Below are 20052 nucleotides of genomic sequence, written 5' to 3'. Positions count from 1 at the left end.
AATAAACACCAAATATTGATATTTTTCTTTTTTTTAGAAAAATAAAATAATTATTTATCCGACAATGTTTGCTGCAGACTTCGAGTCGCCCATTCTTTTGCATCAGCATTTGTGCATTATAATCTATATATAAATCATTAATTATCAAACATTTTATTTTATTTTGTATTGAGCTGCTTATTCGGCACTTGTACAGTTTAATGAAGACATTAAAATATGAAAATATTGGAAAAGGTTATATTGTACGCATCCGTTTTGGACTGAAGGTCTCCGAAAAAAATTCATTTAATTTGATCGAGTAATTTTTTTTTGTATTACTGTACACATAGATTCGAAAAAGTTGTCAAAGAAACAAATTTATAACAAACAAATGTTTTGCCAGAAGTTTCTTTTCTTATTTATTCTTGCATTATTTGCACTTGTAAAAATAAGGGAATTCCAACATATTGATCCAAATATTTATAAGCGACGTTTTAATACATTAAAAGGGGGGAAAACTCAGTGAATTACTTAAATAACAAAATATATGTTTTTTTTTTTGTATTTTCAAAAATTTCACTGAAGCAGTGTTGAAGTGTTTCAGTTTGGTTGTGCAAGACTACCTGTTCAAATGTTAAAAATATTTTTATAAAGCTAGCCAAATCATTACAAGATCAAATCAAAGTTTGTATAGTCTTTGATATTTGTTGATCCTGAGTCTATAAATTCACCAAACTGAGACGGGATATTTTTAATCAGTTTATTACTTCTTGACATTCTTCATAACACGTATATTATAATGTTAATTATGTTTCAAGATACATTGATACATATTTTTTCCTTTGAGTTTTCTTTCTTTCCCGACCTCATGTTGGCATTAGCCAGCCATTTCTCACCTACGACTTCACACTTCCATTTCTTTCTACGGCGACTTTCTTTCTTCCCAAGCACGTGTTGCATTTTCTCCTTTCTTGCTTCCTCTTCTCGCACATACTTCCTAATTTGCATATGTACGATTTTCTGCTGCTATCGCTAATCTCTTCACATGCAAGCTATCCTTTGCTGCTGCTGATGTTTTCCGCGTGCTCACACGCACTATGTTACACATCCCTGTGCTTCCAAACAATTATGCTAGTCTGAATATTAGTGTAGAGATTTTATTTTTTTTACATGGTGATCACCTCTTATCAAGACCCAGAAGCCACTCGGGGATAAGGGTTATTGTGTGTACAGTAATCAAGGGGATAATATCATAGTAATAGTTGGTATTGAAGATTTGATAACGCGTCTTACTTAAGGGGGCGATTAATCAGGAATTTGTTTATGTTGGACTTGAAGACATCCAAGTTGTAGTCAGGTGAGAAACAGGCAAATGGGAGAGAGTTTTACAGGTGTGCACTTCTCAGAAAGACGCTTTGTTCATGGAATCTACGTTTTGATTTCGGCACAGATAAAGAATGGGGGAAATTGCTGACAGTGGTTTTAGCTAGATGGGTGTTTATCGTGAAAGATTGGCAAGGGAGGATCAGAGATTGGAGCTCGGACGAGCACTTGCCATGGAAATAACGATAAAACAAAGACAGGCTCGCAATGTCTCTTCTGTGGGAGAGAGGTTGCAGGGAAGAGAAAAGGGCATCCCCCGCTAATCCACAAAGTCTATTTTGTACTTTGTCAAGGAAGGATAGGCTGTTTTTAGCAGCTCCTGCCCAGATGTGGCAGCAGTACTCTATCTTTGGACGTACTTGGCTTTTATATAGATAGAGAATTGCATCATTAGTGAGATATCTTCTGGACCGGTAGAAGAATCCCAGCATTTTCCCAGTGGCCCGGACAACAGACTTGATATACGTGTTCCATTTCAGATCAGGAGTAAAGGTCAAACCCAGGAGCTTGTCAATACATGAAGCCTCACAAAGACGAGAGCCATCCATTTCAATTGAGCGTCAGAGCGTTGATGATGTAAAGATAGGAGCTTGGTTTTGGATGCATTAAAAGTGACCAGCCACCTCTTCCCCCATTGTACCACGCGCTCAAGATCAGAGGAGAGAGAATTAGAGAGAGCTTTGTCATTTACGGCCTTTGATGTGTTGCCATAGATGGTCGTGTCATCAGCATAGATGCCAACGAATGATTTAAGTATGTGTTTTGGGAGATCATTGATGTAGATCAGGAAGAGTGTTGGGCCCAGGATGGATCCCTGGGGTACTCCAGCATTAATACTGTAGGCCTCTGATTGTTACCCATCTACCACTACTCTTATGAGCCTGTAACGGACCAGGATATAAATACCTAGCTCGCCACAAGAAAATAATGAAACGAATAAGACTGAAGGAAACAAAGACTCAATTGATGGATAAGATAACCGTTGTTTATTTACTGTTGAAAGAATGTTTTAGATATAACATGTGTTCATGTCCGTGCGTGTGTAACGAATGTTCGTTGCGGGACTGGTGTTGTAGAAAGAAAAAGGAAATATGTGTTCATCTCAAGTTCGGGTCACTATCGTTTGTTCGCGCGTGGGAGAAGAAGTGAGTAGTAGAAATGAGAATGATAGTCCAGCGTGTCGGCAAAGAATGGAGAGTTGACGTCAGTTAGCAGTCAGCTACGCGAAGGTGTTCTCAGGGACCAGTAGTAGATAGAGAGAGAAAGAGTGAGGATGTGTTCATACGGTCTGTGGGTACGCGAGTGCGCGCGTCTGCCAAAACGGCGACCAACCACCTAGGAGGGTAGTCTCGAAAAAGAAGAAGCCGGTTGTTGCTCTTTGGTTTATACTTGTTTCCGGTGGTCTTTGCGCATGCGTGGATTTCCATTGAAAGCGGAAGTGACGTCATCCATGTGTGCGTTTGTGCGTGCGTGTGTGAGTACATGTGTGTACGTTAGCGTGTGTGTATATACACGTGAATGTGAGTGTATGTATGCGTACGTGAATATATGTACGTGTGTGGACGTGGGTGTGTATGTACACGACAAGTTATATAGCTTGAAATATGAATGTGTGTTTTTTTGCAAGACTAGAAAAAGCCTCGCGCAAGCCTATCAGAGAGAAATGATTTAATTATTGAGAAAACATTTCCAATTATACCGTAGCTGGAAAACTTGTGAAGTAGGCCCTTATGCCGTACCTTATCGAAGGTCTTTGATATGTCAAGAGCAATTGCCCTAGAGAGGAAGTCTTTGTCGAGAGATTCACTAATCCTATGAGACATAACCATTAGCACATCTGCTGTAGATCTAGCAGAACGGAAACCATATTGCATGTCACTAAGAAGGTTGTTACTGTTGAGGTGGTTCACTACTTCTTTATTTAATATAGATTCCAGCAACTTACTCATGACACACAACTGAGAGGGAGATGACTTTTCACCTGAATTCTTAAATACAGGGAATACTGGTGAGGTTTTCCAGGGTGTTGGAAAGCACTTCTCCTTAAGGCAACGCTTAAACAGTTTTGTAAGTATGGGAGCAAGTTCTGGTTGAAGCTTTTTTAACACTATAATTGGGATGCCGTCAGGGCCAGTTGCTTTAGTGGAATCAAGGTTTTTGATTAGTTTGGCGACCTCACGCACAGATATTTGTATGTTGCATAGTGTGTTGTCTGTTGTAGGAGGAAATATGGGGAGTCGATGGTCTTCGTCGCAGAGGGTAGAGTTAGCTACAAAGTTCTTGGCAAATAGTTTGGCCTTGTTTGCTGCTGACAAGATGACCTCAGGTCCATTGATAATGGTTGGGATAGAACGTATGCTTCTGTTCAGGATCCTGTTTGCTATTTGCCAAAACTGGTGGGAACCAAGGCTGCTCAGCTACTTTGGATTTAACAGACTGAGCATATAGCTCTCTTGTATTTTTTATTACTCTTTTACAGTGGTTGCTGGCAGTCCTGAAAGCAACTTTAGTCTCAGTACATCTGTTACGTTGGTAGCTATGGAAAAAGTGGTGTCTGTGCGCAATGGCAGCAGCACATTCAGGGGAGAACCATGGCTGGTTGTTAGGTTTTTGTTGGAATTTTTAGATGGTATGAATCGGTCTATGCCTACAATTAACCATTCGGTCAGGTCTGATACTATAGAGGACACATCCTTTTTAAACATGGAATGCAGGGGATAGATCAGATATGAATGTATGGAAGCTGTCCCAGTCAGCCATAGAGTATTGATATACAGTACGGTGGAGAGGTACATCTGAAGACTTATTACATTTCATTTTTATCTTAACTGATACGACGGAGTGGTTGGAGGATCACAGGGGAGATAGAACGGAACATGAACATAGCTCAGGTGAAGTTGTGAGAAAAAGGTTTAGAAGGCTTGCATACTGACCAGTAGTATCGCGCACACAGGTGGGTTCGTGAACAATCTGAGTGAGGTCATAGGCAATGGCAAAATCATGACAGAACCTCCCCTCATCATCTTTCTTATTTGAGTGGGTCAGCCATTCCACATTATGGACATTGAAGTCACCGCAAATATGAATGTTAGCCGAAGGATGAGCAGACAGGATGAGGTCAATTTTCTCAGATATACTCTTAAAGACAGTAACCCCGCTGTTGTGGGAGTGATAGAGGGCAAATATAAATACGGTGGTGTAAGCAAGTGCAACCCAGAAGCATCATCAGTTATTTGCTTAAAAACGAAACAGTATTTTATTTTATGGTTCCCCAGCAGTGATGATCAAACACAACCTAACTTGAAAAGCAAGAACAAAATCGTTTCAAATATCAGATTTTGTTTATTGACTCAAATTAAATTTATGCTAACTATGTTATTTAAATGTTATCTGGAACTATTTTGTTTTTGTTTATAAGAGAGGCTATGTTTGATCATCCCTGCCGGGGAACCATGAAATAAAATGCACACACACACACACACACACACACACACACACACACACACACACACATATGTCTATGCGTGTTTCTCAAATATTACTAAGTTAAGTGTGATCTACTATTTCTCTAAAATTTAATTATTCAAGACTGGATATTACCAAAGATCTTATATATCAAATCTGATTTGTATTGTAAGAGACTAGGCTAATAAATATAAGTCAACTCCACTCACATATTTTTGCTGGGAGAATTATAAGTGTGTGATAACTGCATAAAATATTAAGGCAGAGCAATTATATATCGCAGGTTAAAGAGTCACTCTGTTCCTGGGTTAATCATTATCCTATCATGACAAGTTTTGTGATTTGGTCACATTGTGTGTGTGTGTCTGTGTGAATGTATTATATATATACTAGCAAAACATGTTTAAACTGGCTGTAGCATCAAAGAGGATATATTGTTTCCGCTCTAGAGTGCACCTTTTTGAGGAGTTGAACTTTTCTGCATTAGAAAATGATCTTGTGTTTAACTCTGCCCTTATTGGACACCAAATCCATATGAGACCATACCTTTTTCTTTCCCTTCTAATTAAAATTTGCCATGCATTTTTATGGCATGACACTCTAGTATTTTATATATGAATTTAATATTCTTTTAGCCATCGTCTTTTATGTGAGAGAACTAATAAACTACATGAATTATGTTTAAGGATGTTTATTTTTCCAGCATAAATATGTGACTGAAAAGCCTTGTTCTTCACATGCTGTTCAGATTTAATCTTCTGATATTAGCAAAATTAAGCCTGTCTTTAACTTAAACATTTGCGACAGTGAGAACGTTTTAAAATGTTTTTATGAACGTAGAATTTCATTCAGCATTAATGAGAAGTGTCCGTTAGGCCACCATTCTTGAAAAAAATCACATCGAGGTCTACCGTAGAATGATCTGCTTATGTACCTATTTACTATGCCTCCCCACGGGACAGAGTTAGACACCAGGGTCGTTTTTTAACGTGGAGAAAAGGTACAAAAATAAAAATTGTCTCAGTCGTGAAGGATTTCTCCTCCACCGAAAGAGAACAAGAAATAGAAGTGCAGCATCTGAAGAACAGATACTACACTTTGATCTTAAACCGACGATCCAATCCTCCATGTTGTCAATGGTAGGTGATTGAGAAGCAAAGGTCACGTAATGAAGAGACGAAACATACCGATATATGATAACAAATAAATGTAGATTTATTTACATAAAAATATACAAGAGAGGAAATACAGACAGAGATGGTAAGAGTTTTTGAGAAGAGAGTAACGTTACTTGTGTTATCTGAGGCTGACGCCGGCCAGGAAAGCTGCTTAGCTGACCATGCTAACTGGAGCACATAATTGTCACATCTTGACTTGTCGAGAGTCCAGTGAAAAAGAGAAAAAAATCTATGAAACAAGAAGTGAGATATCTGAATTGCCCTCTGGTGTCAAGGCATGGGGTTACCAGAGTTAAAGGGCGATAATCGAGTTTAGCTTAAGAGTACCATTTTGTGTCTGTGTGTCTGTTGGCTGGGAATTTCAATTCCCACAGTATATAAGCTTTTGGAGAGGAAATAAAGATAGAGATGATTAGATTTCATTGAGGAGAGAATAACGTTACTTGCATTATTTGCTGAGAGTTTGACGACGGGTAGGTCAGGAAAGCTGGTTGGCTGGCCATGCCAACCAGAGTGTGTTATCGCCACGTCTTGACTTGTCGAGAGTCCAGCAAAAAAAAAAAGAAATCTATAAAACAGGAAGTAACATAGCTGCGTTGCCCTCTTGTGGCGAGGTATGTGTTACCAGAGTTAAAGGGTGATAATCTAGTTTAGCTTAAGAGTAAATTCTTCTGTCTGTGTGTCCGTTGGCTGGGAATGTAGTTCGTGAAGTTGAACCAGAAACACAACAAACATATGTCGTAGTTTGCTTGAAGCACTGTTTATCGGCTGAAAAGGTGTGTTTGAAGGCTTATCAATGCAGGAATTATTCAGTCATTGGAATAGATAAATAAATAATGATAAATAATTAAAAGGGTCCAATAGTTCCCAATACATATTTATTTACCTGACTATAGCTGGTATATTCCTCAAATATTTTGGGGGAGCAAACCCCATTTTCAAGAGGTAACAAATGTATGTCAACTCTCACCATTTATTTATTTATCTATTTCAACAACTGAATAATTCCTGCATTGATAAGCCTTAAAACGCACGTTTTATACAACAGAGTTTCCCTCTGGATCGCAGATTTAAAATTATTGCTCATCGAATAAATAATTGAATAGAGTTTCTCTCAAATATATATTATCAATAGAAATAAGAAAGGAAACTTCTTTATTCTCATATTTTAAATATAATCAATTCAATGTCAGGTTTTTATTTTGTGTAGTTTTTTGTTTGTTACTTGGGAGTCACCACTTATCAAGGCCCGAAGGCCACTCAAGGATAAGCGTTAATGAATGTTAGGTGGTAGTGTAGTAATCGTTAATGTGTAAATTGGGTAGAATGTGATTATTTATGGGGACGAATCAACAAGAACTTGTTTACATTGAATTTGAAGGCTACCATGTTCTATTCAACTGGGAAGCAAGCCAGTGGAACAGTGTTCCACAGGAAAGAAGCTTTGTTCATGGAATCTGCTTCTAGATTAAGGCAAAGCTAGAGAGTAGGGGAAATTGTTGATAGTGGTTATAGCTAGTCAAGTGTTTTTTATGAAACTTTGAACCATAGATCAGAGCTCAGATGAGCACTTGCCATGAAAATAATGATAGAGCAGAGACAGGCTTGTGCTATCTCTTCTGTGGGAAAGAAATTGCAGGGAAGAGAAAAAGAAGTTTGTAAAGTTTAATCAATCAACAGACATAATTATAATTTTCCTTTGTGTACCAGGTTTGAAAATGTTGTTCATTTACAGCAAATAAAATATTTTTGTTGTAAATTGTATTTTTACATATGATGATCAAATAATTTTAACGTGTGCCAGCTTGCATCACAAGAAAAGGAGAGAAAAATACACCACGTGGTCGAGAAGAAAAGCCAGTTGCATGCTAAGGAAGATGGATGTATAATGAGGGAGAGAAAGCATAAGGTGGCGAGGATAGAGACTTTTAAAAAGCATGTGTATGCCGAGTCAAATTTTTATTTCTTTCCTTTTTTATTTTTGTTGGTTTGTTTCCGCAGCGTTATGCTGGTCATCCAATGTGCTTTTCAGTCTATATAATTTCTAAAATTAACTTTTGTCACTATCTATGATATATACACTTGGCAGCAAAATAAAAAAAAAAAACACACGGCTGGGTTATAAAATATTTTGTTTATTCCCAATACCAACATTTCTGATTTTAATATGTGAAGGTGCGTGGTAGGGGTGTGGTGTGGATGTTTCAGCAGCTTGTCCTCATTCTGTGACCAACTCTCTGCTGTGTTCATTTTCTGTTCTCGATTTATATAAACATTCTTTCATTTTAGAATGTTTAATATTTCCCATTGTCTATTGTTCTGTTTCTTTGACCGATATTTCTCTCACATATTTCTGGTCAAATTATGCATTTCAACAGACAATGGTGGAAAGCCTTGCATTCCTCAAATGGAATTAATTTGTGCATGGGCAACCCATTGAATGATTTTCTTTAAAGGGTCACCTACCAAATATCCAACAGAGATCACATCAGCTGAAATGTTTCTTTAAAACATGTATTTTTATGTGTGTTTATGTTTGAATCTTCTCTTTACTTTTTCTTTGTTTAATATAAATGCAAAGAAATAGGAAGAAAATTAAGGACAAAAAAAAGGTTGACTGCTGCTTTAATTTCAGTGTTGTTTTTGGAACAACTATCAAATAAGAATAACAAAAGCAATTTGTTTTATTCACATTTTGTCTTAATTACAATATTTTTAAAAAATTGTCACACTGAATCTGAGTTAGATTTGTAGGTATAACTTATATAATTTGTGAAGTTTAACACACAAACACAATTAGAATAATTTTACTTTGTAGATCAGATTTGAAAATGTTTGCTTCTTAGTGTAAAACTAGCCTGGGTGCCCGGCATTGCCCAGGTGTTTGAAGGCGTGTGTTGAGCAAAAAAGAAAAAAAGTCGTAGCAGACTCAAACACGTACCGCGAAGGAGGAAAAGAATGTGACCCCCCCCTAAAAAAAACGTGACGTCTTTGTTGTTGCACCCATCACCAAACTGGAAGTGACAAATGTTTGAATTAAGGCTAGTCAATCGAAATGAGGGGATGACTTTAAAAAATATCGGCGAAAAACTGACTCCTCCCTGTAGAAAAGTGCGCAGTTGAGGGTGAAGGAATTAATGTTTTTAGCCATTTTTTTATATTTGTTGTCTGAAGGATCAAGTTTTAAAATGATACCGATCTCGTGAAAATCCGTCATCTCTGTCAAAAGTTTTAGGCAGACATACATACATACATACATACATACATGCATACATACATACATACATACATACATGCATACATACATACATACATACATGCATACATACATACATACATACATACATACATACATGCATACATACATACATGCATACATACATACATACATACATACATACATGCATACATACATACATGCATGCATGCATGCATGCATGCATGCATACATACATACATACATACATGCATGCATACATACATACATACATACATACATACATGCATGCATACATACATACATACATACATACCTACATACATACATGCATACATACCTACATACATACATACATACATACATACATACATACATACATGCATCTAAACAGACAAATCTGATAATGAACAAGAATGATTGAAAAGACTGGTTTTCAAACGTTTTTCTATTTCTAGCTCAGACTGTCCATTTTGATACATAAACAGTTGAGACTCTGATGTTTGTCTTGTGTAGCCTATGAATTTTAGTCAGGTACACAACAGACATAATTATAATTTTCCTTTGTGTATATTAAATTTGAAAATGTTGATCATTACACTATAACGGAATAAAGTTTAAATAATTTCAGCATCTGAAATAGCAATTAATAATAATAATAATAATCATAATAACAATAGTAATAATAGTAATAATAATAATAATAATAATAATAGTAATAATAATAATATAGTAATAATCATAATAATAATCAGTAGTGATGATAATAATAATAATAATAACAGTAGTAATAATCATAATAATAATAATCATAGTTATAATCATAATAATAATAATAACAGTAGTAGTAATAATAATAATAATAGAAATGATAATAATAATAATAATAATAGTAATAGTAATAATAATAATAGTAATAATGATAATAATCATAATAATAATAATGATAAAATAATAATAATCATAATAGTAATAATAATAAACATAATAATAATAGTAATAATAATAATAATCATCATAATCATAATAGTAATGATAATAATCATAATAATAATAAGATTAATAGTAATAAAAGAATAAGGCTTATTAAATAAGGAAATAATAATAATTATGTTAGAGAATGGATCGAAAGAGGGAGAGATGTGTAAATCATAGACACGTTGACCGCAATCAGGATCAGCTGATCGGATTGCGTGTGAGTCACGTGATCAGGTTAGCTGAATTGAGGAGATTTGTTTTGGACTTAGAAGGCGATGGATGGCTTCACAGACGTCTCCTCCCCTTCACTGCTGAGGGGGGGGGGAACTGACGTGTGTAGAAATGAGACCAAGAGAAACCACGCAAGACAGTGATTCACTTTCCATCCTTCTGCGAGACATCTGGAAAGTGAAATAAACTATAAAACCAATTAATCGTTTTGGAGTGATTGAATCTTCATCGAACAGATACCAGTCTCCCTCCAAGACACGAGATGATTCCAGGTAGACCAACATCCACGATGCATGAAGGTATGTCCAAAAATACATGTACCACACACACAATGGCATATGAACATATCATTTAATAGACTGACCACTAGACGATCACACATGATCCGCTTTATGATCCAACAATAATAATTATAATAATAATAATAATACAAGAATAAAGTTTATTAAATAAGGAATTAATAATAATATAATAACCAAACAATATAAGAGTAACAATTGATTAAATAAGAAATTAATCATCATAATGTAATAATACAAGAATAAAGTTTCAATTCTTTGAAAATCAGCATTATAAATTGACCTTACGATTTACCTAGTTATTTTGCTAAAAGTCAGAAACTACACAAGATATACTTTTTTAAAAGATTTCATGTAAATGACCCAACACATTTTACATAGTTTCCGCGGGACATGTGTTTTGGAAATAAATGATTTTGTAAATGATAAAACACAATGACTTGAATGTGAACTTTTAGAATAAATTCATCTAAGATGTTAATCTTTTTTTGAACGAGCATTTATGACATTAAACAGGAATTATTTTGAGCTTGTATATTATTATTGAGCTTATATATTATTTTGAGCTTATATATTATTTTGAGCTTGTATATTATTATTGAGCTTGTATATTATTATTGAGCTTGTATATTATTATTGAGCTTATATATTATTTTGAGCTTATATATTATTTTGAGCTTATATATTATTATTGAGCTTGTATATTATTATTGAGCAGGTTGGTTGGACTCACTTTTAAGACTTTTCCTTCTACCTCTAGCCCCAACTGTCTCACTACCTTTGGAGTCAATTTTCTTACTGGCAGTATAAATAAAGGAAATAAGAAAAATTAAGCAAGCCCCACTCTTCTCAATGGTTTACTTCTACAGACGTTTATAGAAGCTAGAACTAATTGTAAGAAAGAAATAGCGACAGCTAAAAGAGAATGTACCAAAACCACCAGAAAACGCATCAAAACACAGAAATTAGAATCCGTGATTTTTGGAACATCTACAACAGTGTAGTAAATAATAGGCAATCAACAATTCTCCCACTATCCAACAATCATAAGATTGTTTGCATGGCAATTGAGAAAGCAAATATGCTTGCCAGTCGGTTTGCCTCAAACTCCACATTGGACACAGCAAACCACTTCCTCTCTGACGTTCCTTTGTGGATAGACGCCACACTAGATAATCTGAAAATCACCTCTTCTCAGGTGCATATCATAAAAAATCCTTGACACATCAAAAGCATGTGGACCTGATCTCCTCCCACCTGTGCTATTAAAAAAATGCTCCGGTGAGGTTGCTCCAGTTCTCTCCAAACTTTACAACAAATGCCTTAATGAATCTTGCTTTTCTGACTGTTGGAAAACTGCTTTTATGGTACCAGTTTTCAAGAATTCTGGTGAAAGAACGGACTCATTAAATTATCACTCTATTAGCCTCTTCCCTCTTTTCGCCAAAATATTTGAGCCCATACTTAACCAAGTTCTAGTCCATCAACTTACAGCTGCTAAACTTCTGTCCGACCAACAATATGGATTTTAGCAAGCCCGTTCTACTGCAGATATCCTAACTGTAATCTCTGCATGTATATAATACATAATGAACAAAGCAGGGGAAAGCAGGGCAGTAGCCCTCGATATATCTAAGACTTTTGACAGGGTACGGCACGATGGTCTTCTCGTGCAAATCATATCATAGGGTATTACTGGACAAATACTTAACATAATTAAATCCTTCTTAAGTTTGTCCTCGACGGTTGTACATCTAAACAATATGATATAAATGCAGGAGTACCTCAAGGGTCTTTCCTTAGACCTTTATTATTCCTAATATTCATAAATGACCTCCCTGATAAAATTGTCTCTGAGATGAGTATCTATGCTGATGACACCACACTCTATAACAGACACGAGGGGAAAACAAAAGTAAATGACAGAAACATGAGGAAGACCTCAGATCCGTAGTGGAATGGGGGCAAAAATGGATGGTCACATTTAATGCTGCCAAGACTAAACTTGTTTCCTTCAATAATCACAAGAAACCTTCTCTACTACCAATAGCAATGACCAAATACATTACCTAAAAGTACTTCTTTTAAACTCTCCGGCCTAACGTTCACAGGGAACAAGAGTTGGAACAGATACATTGAGAGAATTGCTAGGGCTGCTACGAAGAAGGTAGGCTCTCTCTATCATGCTGGAAGGTTACTTATGCCTGAAAATATCCTGTACCTCTATAAGGCCACCATTCGCCCATGTATGGAATATTGTTGTCACATTTGGGCTGGTGCATCTGCTGCTAGTCTCTCGCTCCTGGACAAGGTCCAAAAGAGAGTCACCAACCAAATAGGTCCTGAACTGTCATCTAAGCTTCAGCCTCTGTCCTATCGACAAAATGTTGCATCCATCTGCCTGTTTTACAAGTATTTTAATGGTGGATGCTCTGATGAATTACAAGCCTGTGCACCCTCTTGACGTAAATACCCCCGACAAACCCGACAAGCAGTAAATCACACCCCTACACAATATAGATCCCTAGACATAAGAAAGCCTTCTACTCCGATAGTTTCTTCCTCAGAACTGATAGACTTTGGAACTCGCCTCCAGGATTCTGCTTTGCCAACTGTACTGACATGCAGATTGAAATGTAATGTGAACAAACATCTTGCTGCTCATCTCTTTATATAATATCCCTGTAACTTATGTTCCCGATAGTAGCCCCCTTCATCAAAGTGGCACTGTGCTTTGTTTGGGATGAAAATGGAATTAAAAAAAAAAGAAGCTCAGCAAGAAAGAAACAGTTTTATTTTTGAAGCAACTGCTAATAGAAAAGGAAATTTGTATTTATTCTTTCTTAGCTAAATACGGTATTTAATTTTTTATTTATTTATCCTTTCTTAGCTAAATACGGTATTTAATTTTTTATTTTTATTTATTCTTTCTTAGCTAAATACGGTATTTAATCTGAACATAATATCTTTTAAACATTATCAGTTCAATGTCTCAGTGAATCTGACGAAGTGAGGTTTTTTTATCATGTTTGTGAACTTTATCCAGACACACAACAAACATAATTATAATTGTCCTTTGTTATAGAAGATTTTAAAATATGAATAAAAAATAAAATTTCTTTCAAGCATGTATTTTCACGTTTTTGACATCTCTTTCTATGAAAACTCTTTTACTGGAAATTGGAAGATGAATTAAGCTGTTTTAATATCAGTGGTAGTTTTGAAACAACTACCAAGAACAAAGAAAATTTATTTCATTTTAGTTCTTTATTTACAGTATTTAATCTAAACGTAGATGACATGTCGTTATCTTTACATTCATAGGTGTTCGGGGCAGTTTTGTAAACTGGGAGATCAATATGGAACACCAGTTGCTGTATGCCCTCACCGTTTATCTCGGCATTGTTTCCAGTCATCCTGGACTTCTTGGCACTGGAATTATAACATAATGCAGACAGATATACGCAAATACCATGAGCAAAATGACATCATGGTAATGAAAAAAAACTAAAAAGGAGAGGGCATGTTTGAGAAAGTTTGACATTTTTTAAATGTAACATTAAATCTGGTGATCTAGATATATTGCGTGTAGTTTGTGAAGTTTAGCCAAACACAACAGACATAATTATAATTTTCTGCTGCCAAATTTTAAAATATGAATAAAAATATCTTTTTATTTGCAGACTGTTATCCTCATCTTTATTGTTGTTGCTTCACAACATTTCGGCCAACTATTCCTCTGGCCTTCGTCAGGTGGTTAACCACGACGGAATGCTGAATCTTTAACTGTATCCTCATTAATTACTGCCTTCCATAGTTGTTATAGTCGCATCACATTTTGGCCAACTATGCCTCTAGGTGGCTTTGGGTAGGATTGAAACCGCTATCTTCAGACACTGCTCACCTGGAACCATACCGCAGAAATTCAACATCACTATCCATTGCGCCACAGGCCTCGAACTACCTGACAAAGGCCAGAGGAATAGTTGGCCGAAATGCTGTGAAACAACTATAAAGATGAGGATAACAGTCCGCAAATAAGTAAAATATACAAATTACTCATCTCCGAGAATTCCAATAATTAAATAAAGAATAAAAATGTTAAAAATAAAAAAGTAAAGTTCCTCTCGATTTCAAACATGTATTTTCATGTGTGTTTTTAATGTCTCTTTCCGTGAAAACGATGACGTACACATTTCACACGAATACGGTCTCTCTCCGCTATGTGTTTGCATGTGTCGTTTTAACGTCGAATAATACGAAAATTCGGATCCACAAACTTGACAGTAATGTTTTTCTCCAGAATGCATGTGCATATGCGCGTTTAGATTTGCTTTCGTCCGAAATGATGAACCACAAACTGCACACGAATGTGGACGCTCCTCTGTATGCATTTTCTGGTGCATTTTTAAGTAATCATTCCGTGCAAAAGACGACCCACATTCTCCGCATGTGTATGGCTTCTCTCCACTGTGGATACGCAGGTGTTTCTTAAGGATTGAATAATTTGAGAATTTAGAGTTGCATGCGTTGCACGAGTAGGGACGGTCGCCGCTGTGTCGACGCATGTGCGCGTTTAGATATGGTTTCATTCGGAAAGAGGAGCCACAGAGATCACAAGAATATGGTTTCTCACCTGTGTGTTTGCGCACGTGCATTTTCAGCATGTACATCATAGTAAACGAGGAGCCACATATATCGCAGGCGTACTGCTTCTGCCCGGGATGTGACTGCATGTGCAATTTTAGATGCGCTTTCCGTATAAACGACGAGCCACACTCCTCGCAAGAAAATGGCTTTTCTCCTGTATGTCTCCGGATGTGCGATTCCAAAAGCGATGTCGTTGTAAATGCCAGGCCGCACACTTCGCAGGAGTGAGGCTTCTCCCCAGTATGCGTTCGACCGTGCAGGTTCAGGCTCGCTTTTGTTGTGAAGGCCGCACTGCACACATCACATGCAAATGGACGCTCGCCTGTGTGCGATCTAATGTGTGTTTTGAGATGACAACTTTGTGAAAATGATTTGCTGCATGTTGCGCAAGAATATGGCTTGTCGCCGGTATGACTGCGCATGTGCGTCTTTAAATAATTTTTGCGCGAAAATTTTGCGTTGCATACTTCGCATGAGTGAGTTTTCGATTCGGCTTGCTTTTGCATTGTTGCTAGATTTACGTGAAAATATTTCATCCATGGATTTAATTTAGTACAGTTTGCTGCACTTTTACTTTATCCTGTGAATAAATAAGAGAGTTTATTTAACAAAATGTGTATTATTAATAACGATAATATTGATAAAATAATGATAATATTATCACAATAATATTGATAACAGATACTTGTGTAGAATTTGAATTAAATGTAACTAATTAACTGCTCGGCTTTGCTTTTACCGAGCGTCACCGATCATCAAAGTGTAACAATGCTATTCAAGAAAAAATACTGGAACTTTTCGGGGTATTGGAATCTGGGAAATTTTTGCCTATTTTCCAATGCTAAAAATGATTCTTTTAATTGTTTTTTTTTTATTTGATTTTGTTTAAAACGAAATCTTCCACTGCTTGTAGTGATTCTAAAAACTATAATCTGCAGATCATCCCTTACAAGGGTATTTTTACATTGGAGAAAATATCTGCACATTTAACATGGGTTTTTATGGTAATTGGACCAAAATAACAATTATAATTAAATATTTTGAGATTTATAAAAAATTGAAATCGGTAATTGTATTGGAATCTGGAAAAATATTGGAATCGTCCCATCACTACCTGAAACTAGATAAGAGAAAAATCCAGGTTGTCCTCGATGGTCGTACATCTAAACAGTGTGATATAAATGCGGGAGTGTCTCAGGGGTCTATCCTTGGACCTCTATTGTTCCTAATATTTATTAATGACCTCCCCGACAAAACTGCCTCTGAGGTGGGTATATTTGCTGATGACACTACACTCTATAACAGGCATGACAGGAAAACAAATGAACACATATCTAAAGAAATGGCAAAAAAACTAGAGGATGACCTCCAATCTGTAGTGGAATGGGGACATAAATGGATGGTCACATTCAATGCTGCCAAGACTAAACTGGTTTCCTTCAATAATTACAAGAAACTTTCTCTGCCACCAATAGCAATGGCCAGTGACTCCCTGTCTGAGAGTACATCTTTCAAACTGCTTGGCCTAACGTTCATAGGAAACATGAGTTGGAACAATTATATTGAAAACATTGCCAGGGCTGCTGCGAAAAAGGTAGGCTCTCTCTACTGTGCTAGAAAACTACTGACACCTGAAAGTATCCTGTACCTCTATAAGGCCACCATTCGCCCATGTATGGAGTATTGTTGTCACATTTGGGCTGGTGCATCTGCTACTAGTCTCTCGCTCCTAGACAAGGTTAAAAAAAGAGTCGCCAATCTGATAGGCCCTGAACTGTCATCTAAGCTTCAGCCTCTGTTCCATCGATGAAACGTTGCATCCCTCTGCCTGTTCTACAAGTATTTTAATGGTGAATGCTCTGACGAACTGCAGACACTTGTGCCCCCATGACGTAGACACACTCGACAAACCCGACAGGCAGCTAAATCCCACCCCCACACAGTAGAGATCCCTAGATGTAAAAGATCTTTCTACTCCAGTAGTTTCTTCCCCAGAACCGCTAGACTCTGGAATTCCATTCCAGATTCCTGCTTCCCTAACTGTACTGACATGCAGAAGTTCAAGTGCAACGTGAACCGACATCTTGCTGCCCAAATCCCAACATAGTGCCCCAGTAGTTGCTGCCCCTGATAGTAGCCCCCTACACCAAAGTGGCAATGCGCCTTGTTTGGGGTGAAAATGTAATTAAAAAAAAAACTAAAGAAATATTAGAATGGATAAACAAATAAAAAAAAGACAGAAGAAGGTCATCTCTATACGGTTGCAGTGACTGGTTATGAGCACACAAATATTATTTTTATACTCATCATGGAAAAAAGATGTCATATCTCAAAATTCATGTAAATTGATCAAGTAGGGTTTTCTTTTTTCACTAAGAAAATCAAATTTTATGACACAGCGATACATACAATTTTTTTCAGCCATCTTCTATAATATAAATCTCACCTGTCTGTTTAAATGTATGGATGTATGTTTGGAGGTGTGTGTTGAGCAAAAAAAAAAAAAAAATGTTGTCTTTGCTGTTGCGCCCATCACCAAACCGGAAGTGGTGAAGGTTTGAATTAAGGCTAATCAATTGAAAAGAGGGGATGACTTTTGAAAATATCGGTGAAAAAGCGACCCCTCCTTGTAGAAAAGTGTCCAGTTGAAGGTAAAGGAATGAATGTTTTTAACCAATTTTTCGATATTTGTCGTCCGAAGGGTCGAGCTTCAAAACCTTCTCCCCACTAATACAAAACTGATCCTGTGAAAATCCGTCATCTCTGTCAAAAGTTTAAGGAATACATACAAACATAAATACATTGAAACACACAAGTGAGATTTATATTATAGATTATATTTGTTTTTGGCACTTGTACAGTTTAATCAAGACATTAAAAAATGAAAATATCGAAAAAAGGTTATATTGTACGTATTCGTTATGGAATGAAGTTCTCAGAAAAAAATTAACTTAATTTCATCAAGTAATTTTTATTTTACAGTAAAAAAAACAATTTGTTATGATACCGAGCAAAAGGTTCGATTTTTAGCAAGAAAAGCTAGTAATAAAGATGGGGAGGGAGTGTCGGCGCTTTAACTGGAGTTATCTCCCCGTGGCGTGTTCAACAAATTTCATAATGGCTGACTTCACCACACTCTCATAAAATGTGTATTTCTGCTGTAAAATAAAAACTACTTGATCAAATTAAATGAATTTTTTTTCCGGAGATCTTCAGTCCAAAACTGATACGTACAATATAACCTTTTTTTTTTTTTTTTTTTTTTCGATATTTTCATTTTTGAATGTCTTGATTAAACTGTACAAGTACGGCTTTGTTTTTTTGGTCACTTTTTCGAATCTCTGTGGACTGTAAAACAAACCCAGAAAGTCAAAGTATATGTATTAGTTTTAATTTCAATAAATTGCTTTACAAAGCAAATAGTTTATTTCTGATGAAAAAGTTTAATGATTATAATAATGAATATAGAAGGAATTATTCAGTTTAAACCGATTAATCTGACAAACCCGCAGCAAGCGTCAGGAGACTTTGCTTGAAGAAAGCCCAAAATCGGTAAAAAAATCGTAAATTTTTATTTTCTTAGTTTAAAAAATAAACTACTTGAGCAATTTACGTGATTATTGGAATATGACTTTTTCGTTCCATGACGAGTACGTACATCATTAGGATTATTATTATTATTTTTTTTTTAAATAAGTGTAAATCTAAATAAGCACCCATTATACTTACTTTTATCCAAAATTATTTCACACGAATTAATTGCTTAAAAAAAAAACTATTTTGCGAAGACGATTTGGAAAAGAAGAGTTTTCAAGATGGCGACCAAAAATATGACAGCCTCGCAGAAAATTCTAAAAGGGAAAAGTAAAAAAGAATTATTCAATTAAAATATCGATCTCTTTGAAGATTAACGCTCAAATTATCATTTTTATTTTATATTTAAATATTTTATTATTTTAAATGAAAAATAGAAAATAAAGATCATCTCGTAAGACTAGACAGACAGACAGACGTATACGTGACCCGTTGGGTCACAACCACTATTTATTTCTGCTTTGATTTAATTCGAACATTCTTAAACACAACACGTATCTTTTAGGACATTCTCTTTTGCATGACTAAAATAATAAGTTTATTCGGTGATAATCAGGTGCTTGTTTAGAATTACACTTGGCACTTGTACAGTTTAATCAAGGCATTAAAAAATGAAAATATCGAAAAACGTTTAAATTGTACGTATCCGTTATGGAATGAAGTTCTCCGAAACAAAAATTCACTTAATTTCGTCAAGTAGTTTTTATTTTACAGCGAAAAAACAATTTGTTATGATACCGAGCAAAAGGTTCGATTTTTATGAAGAAAAGCTAGTATTAAAGATGGGGAGGGAGTGCCAGCGCTTTAACTGGAGTTATCTCCCGTGGCGTTTCTAAAATTCCAAACAAAAATTAAGAAAAAAATCCAAGATGACTGCCTTCAACGCGCTCTCATAAAAACGTGTTTTTTTTTCCGCTGTAAAAAAAAAAAAAAAAAAAAAAAAAAACTACTCGATCAAATTAAGTGAAAATTTTTTTCGGAGATTTTTAACTTCAGTTCAAAATGGATACGTACAATATAACCTTTTTTCGATATTTTCATTTTTTAATGACTTTATTAAACTGTACAAGTACCTTAC

At 35.8% G+C, this 20052-nt stretch overlaps 2 protein-coding genes across 2 annotated transcripts in view; one reads left to right on the top strand and one right to left on the bottom strand.

Annotated features, from left to right (window-relative positions):
- Positions 1-20052, top strand: part of LOC145269861 (uncharacterized) — a 101500-nt gene that overhangs the window by 46685 nt on the left and 34763 nt on the right. The gene's annotated exons all lie outside the window — the stretch shown is intronic.
- On the bottom strand, positions 10860-19234 carry LOC145269862 (uncharacterized). The gene is made up of 2 exons (XM_080125592.1): positions 19110-19234; positions 10860-15960 (listed from the first exon to the last, which is right to left on the bottom strand). The coding sequence occupies exon 2, from the start codon at positions 15914-15916 to the stop codon at positions 14864-14866; it is 1053 nt and encodes a 350-aa protein (XP_079981718.1). The 5' UTR covers positions 15917-15960; positions 19110-19234; the 3' UTR covers positions 10860-14863.

Source organism: Euprymna scolopes, chromosome 45 (assembly GCF_053919585.1).
Source record: "Euprymna scolopes isolate OS-2025 chromosome 45, ASM5391958v1, whole genome shotgun sequence".
Classification (NCBI taxonomy): Eukaryota; Metazoa; Mollusca; class Cephalopoda; order Sepiida; family Sepiolidae; genus Euprymna; species Euprymna scolopes.
Note: the sequence above shows the minus strand (reverse complement) of the source record. Positions and strands in the feature narration are given on the sequence as shown.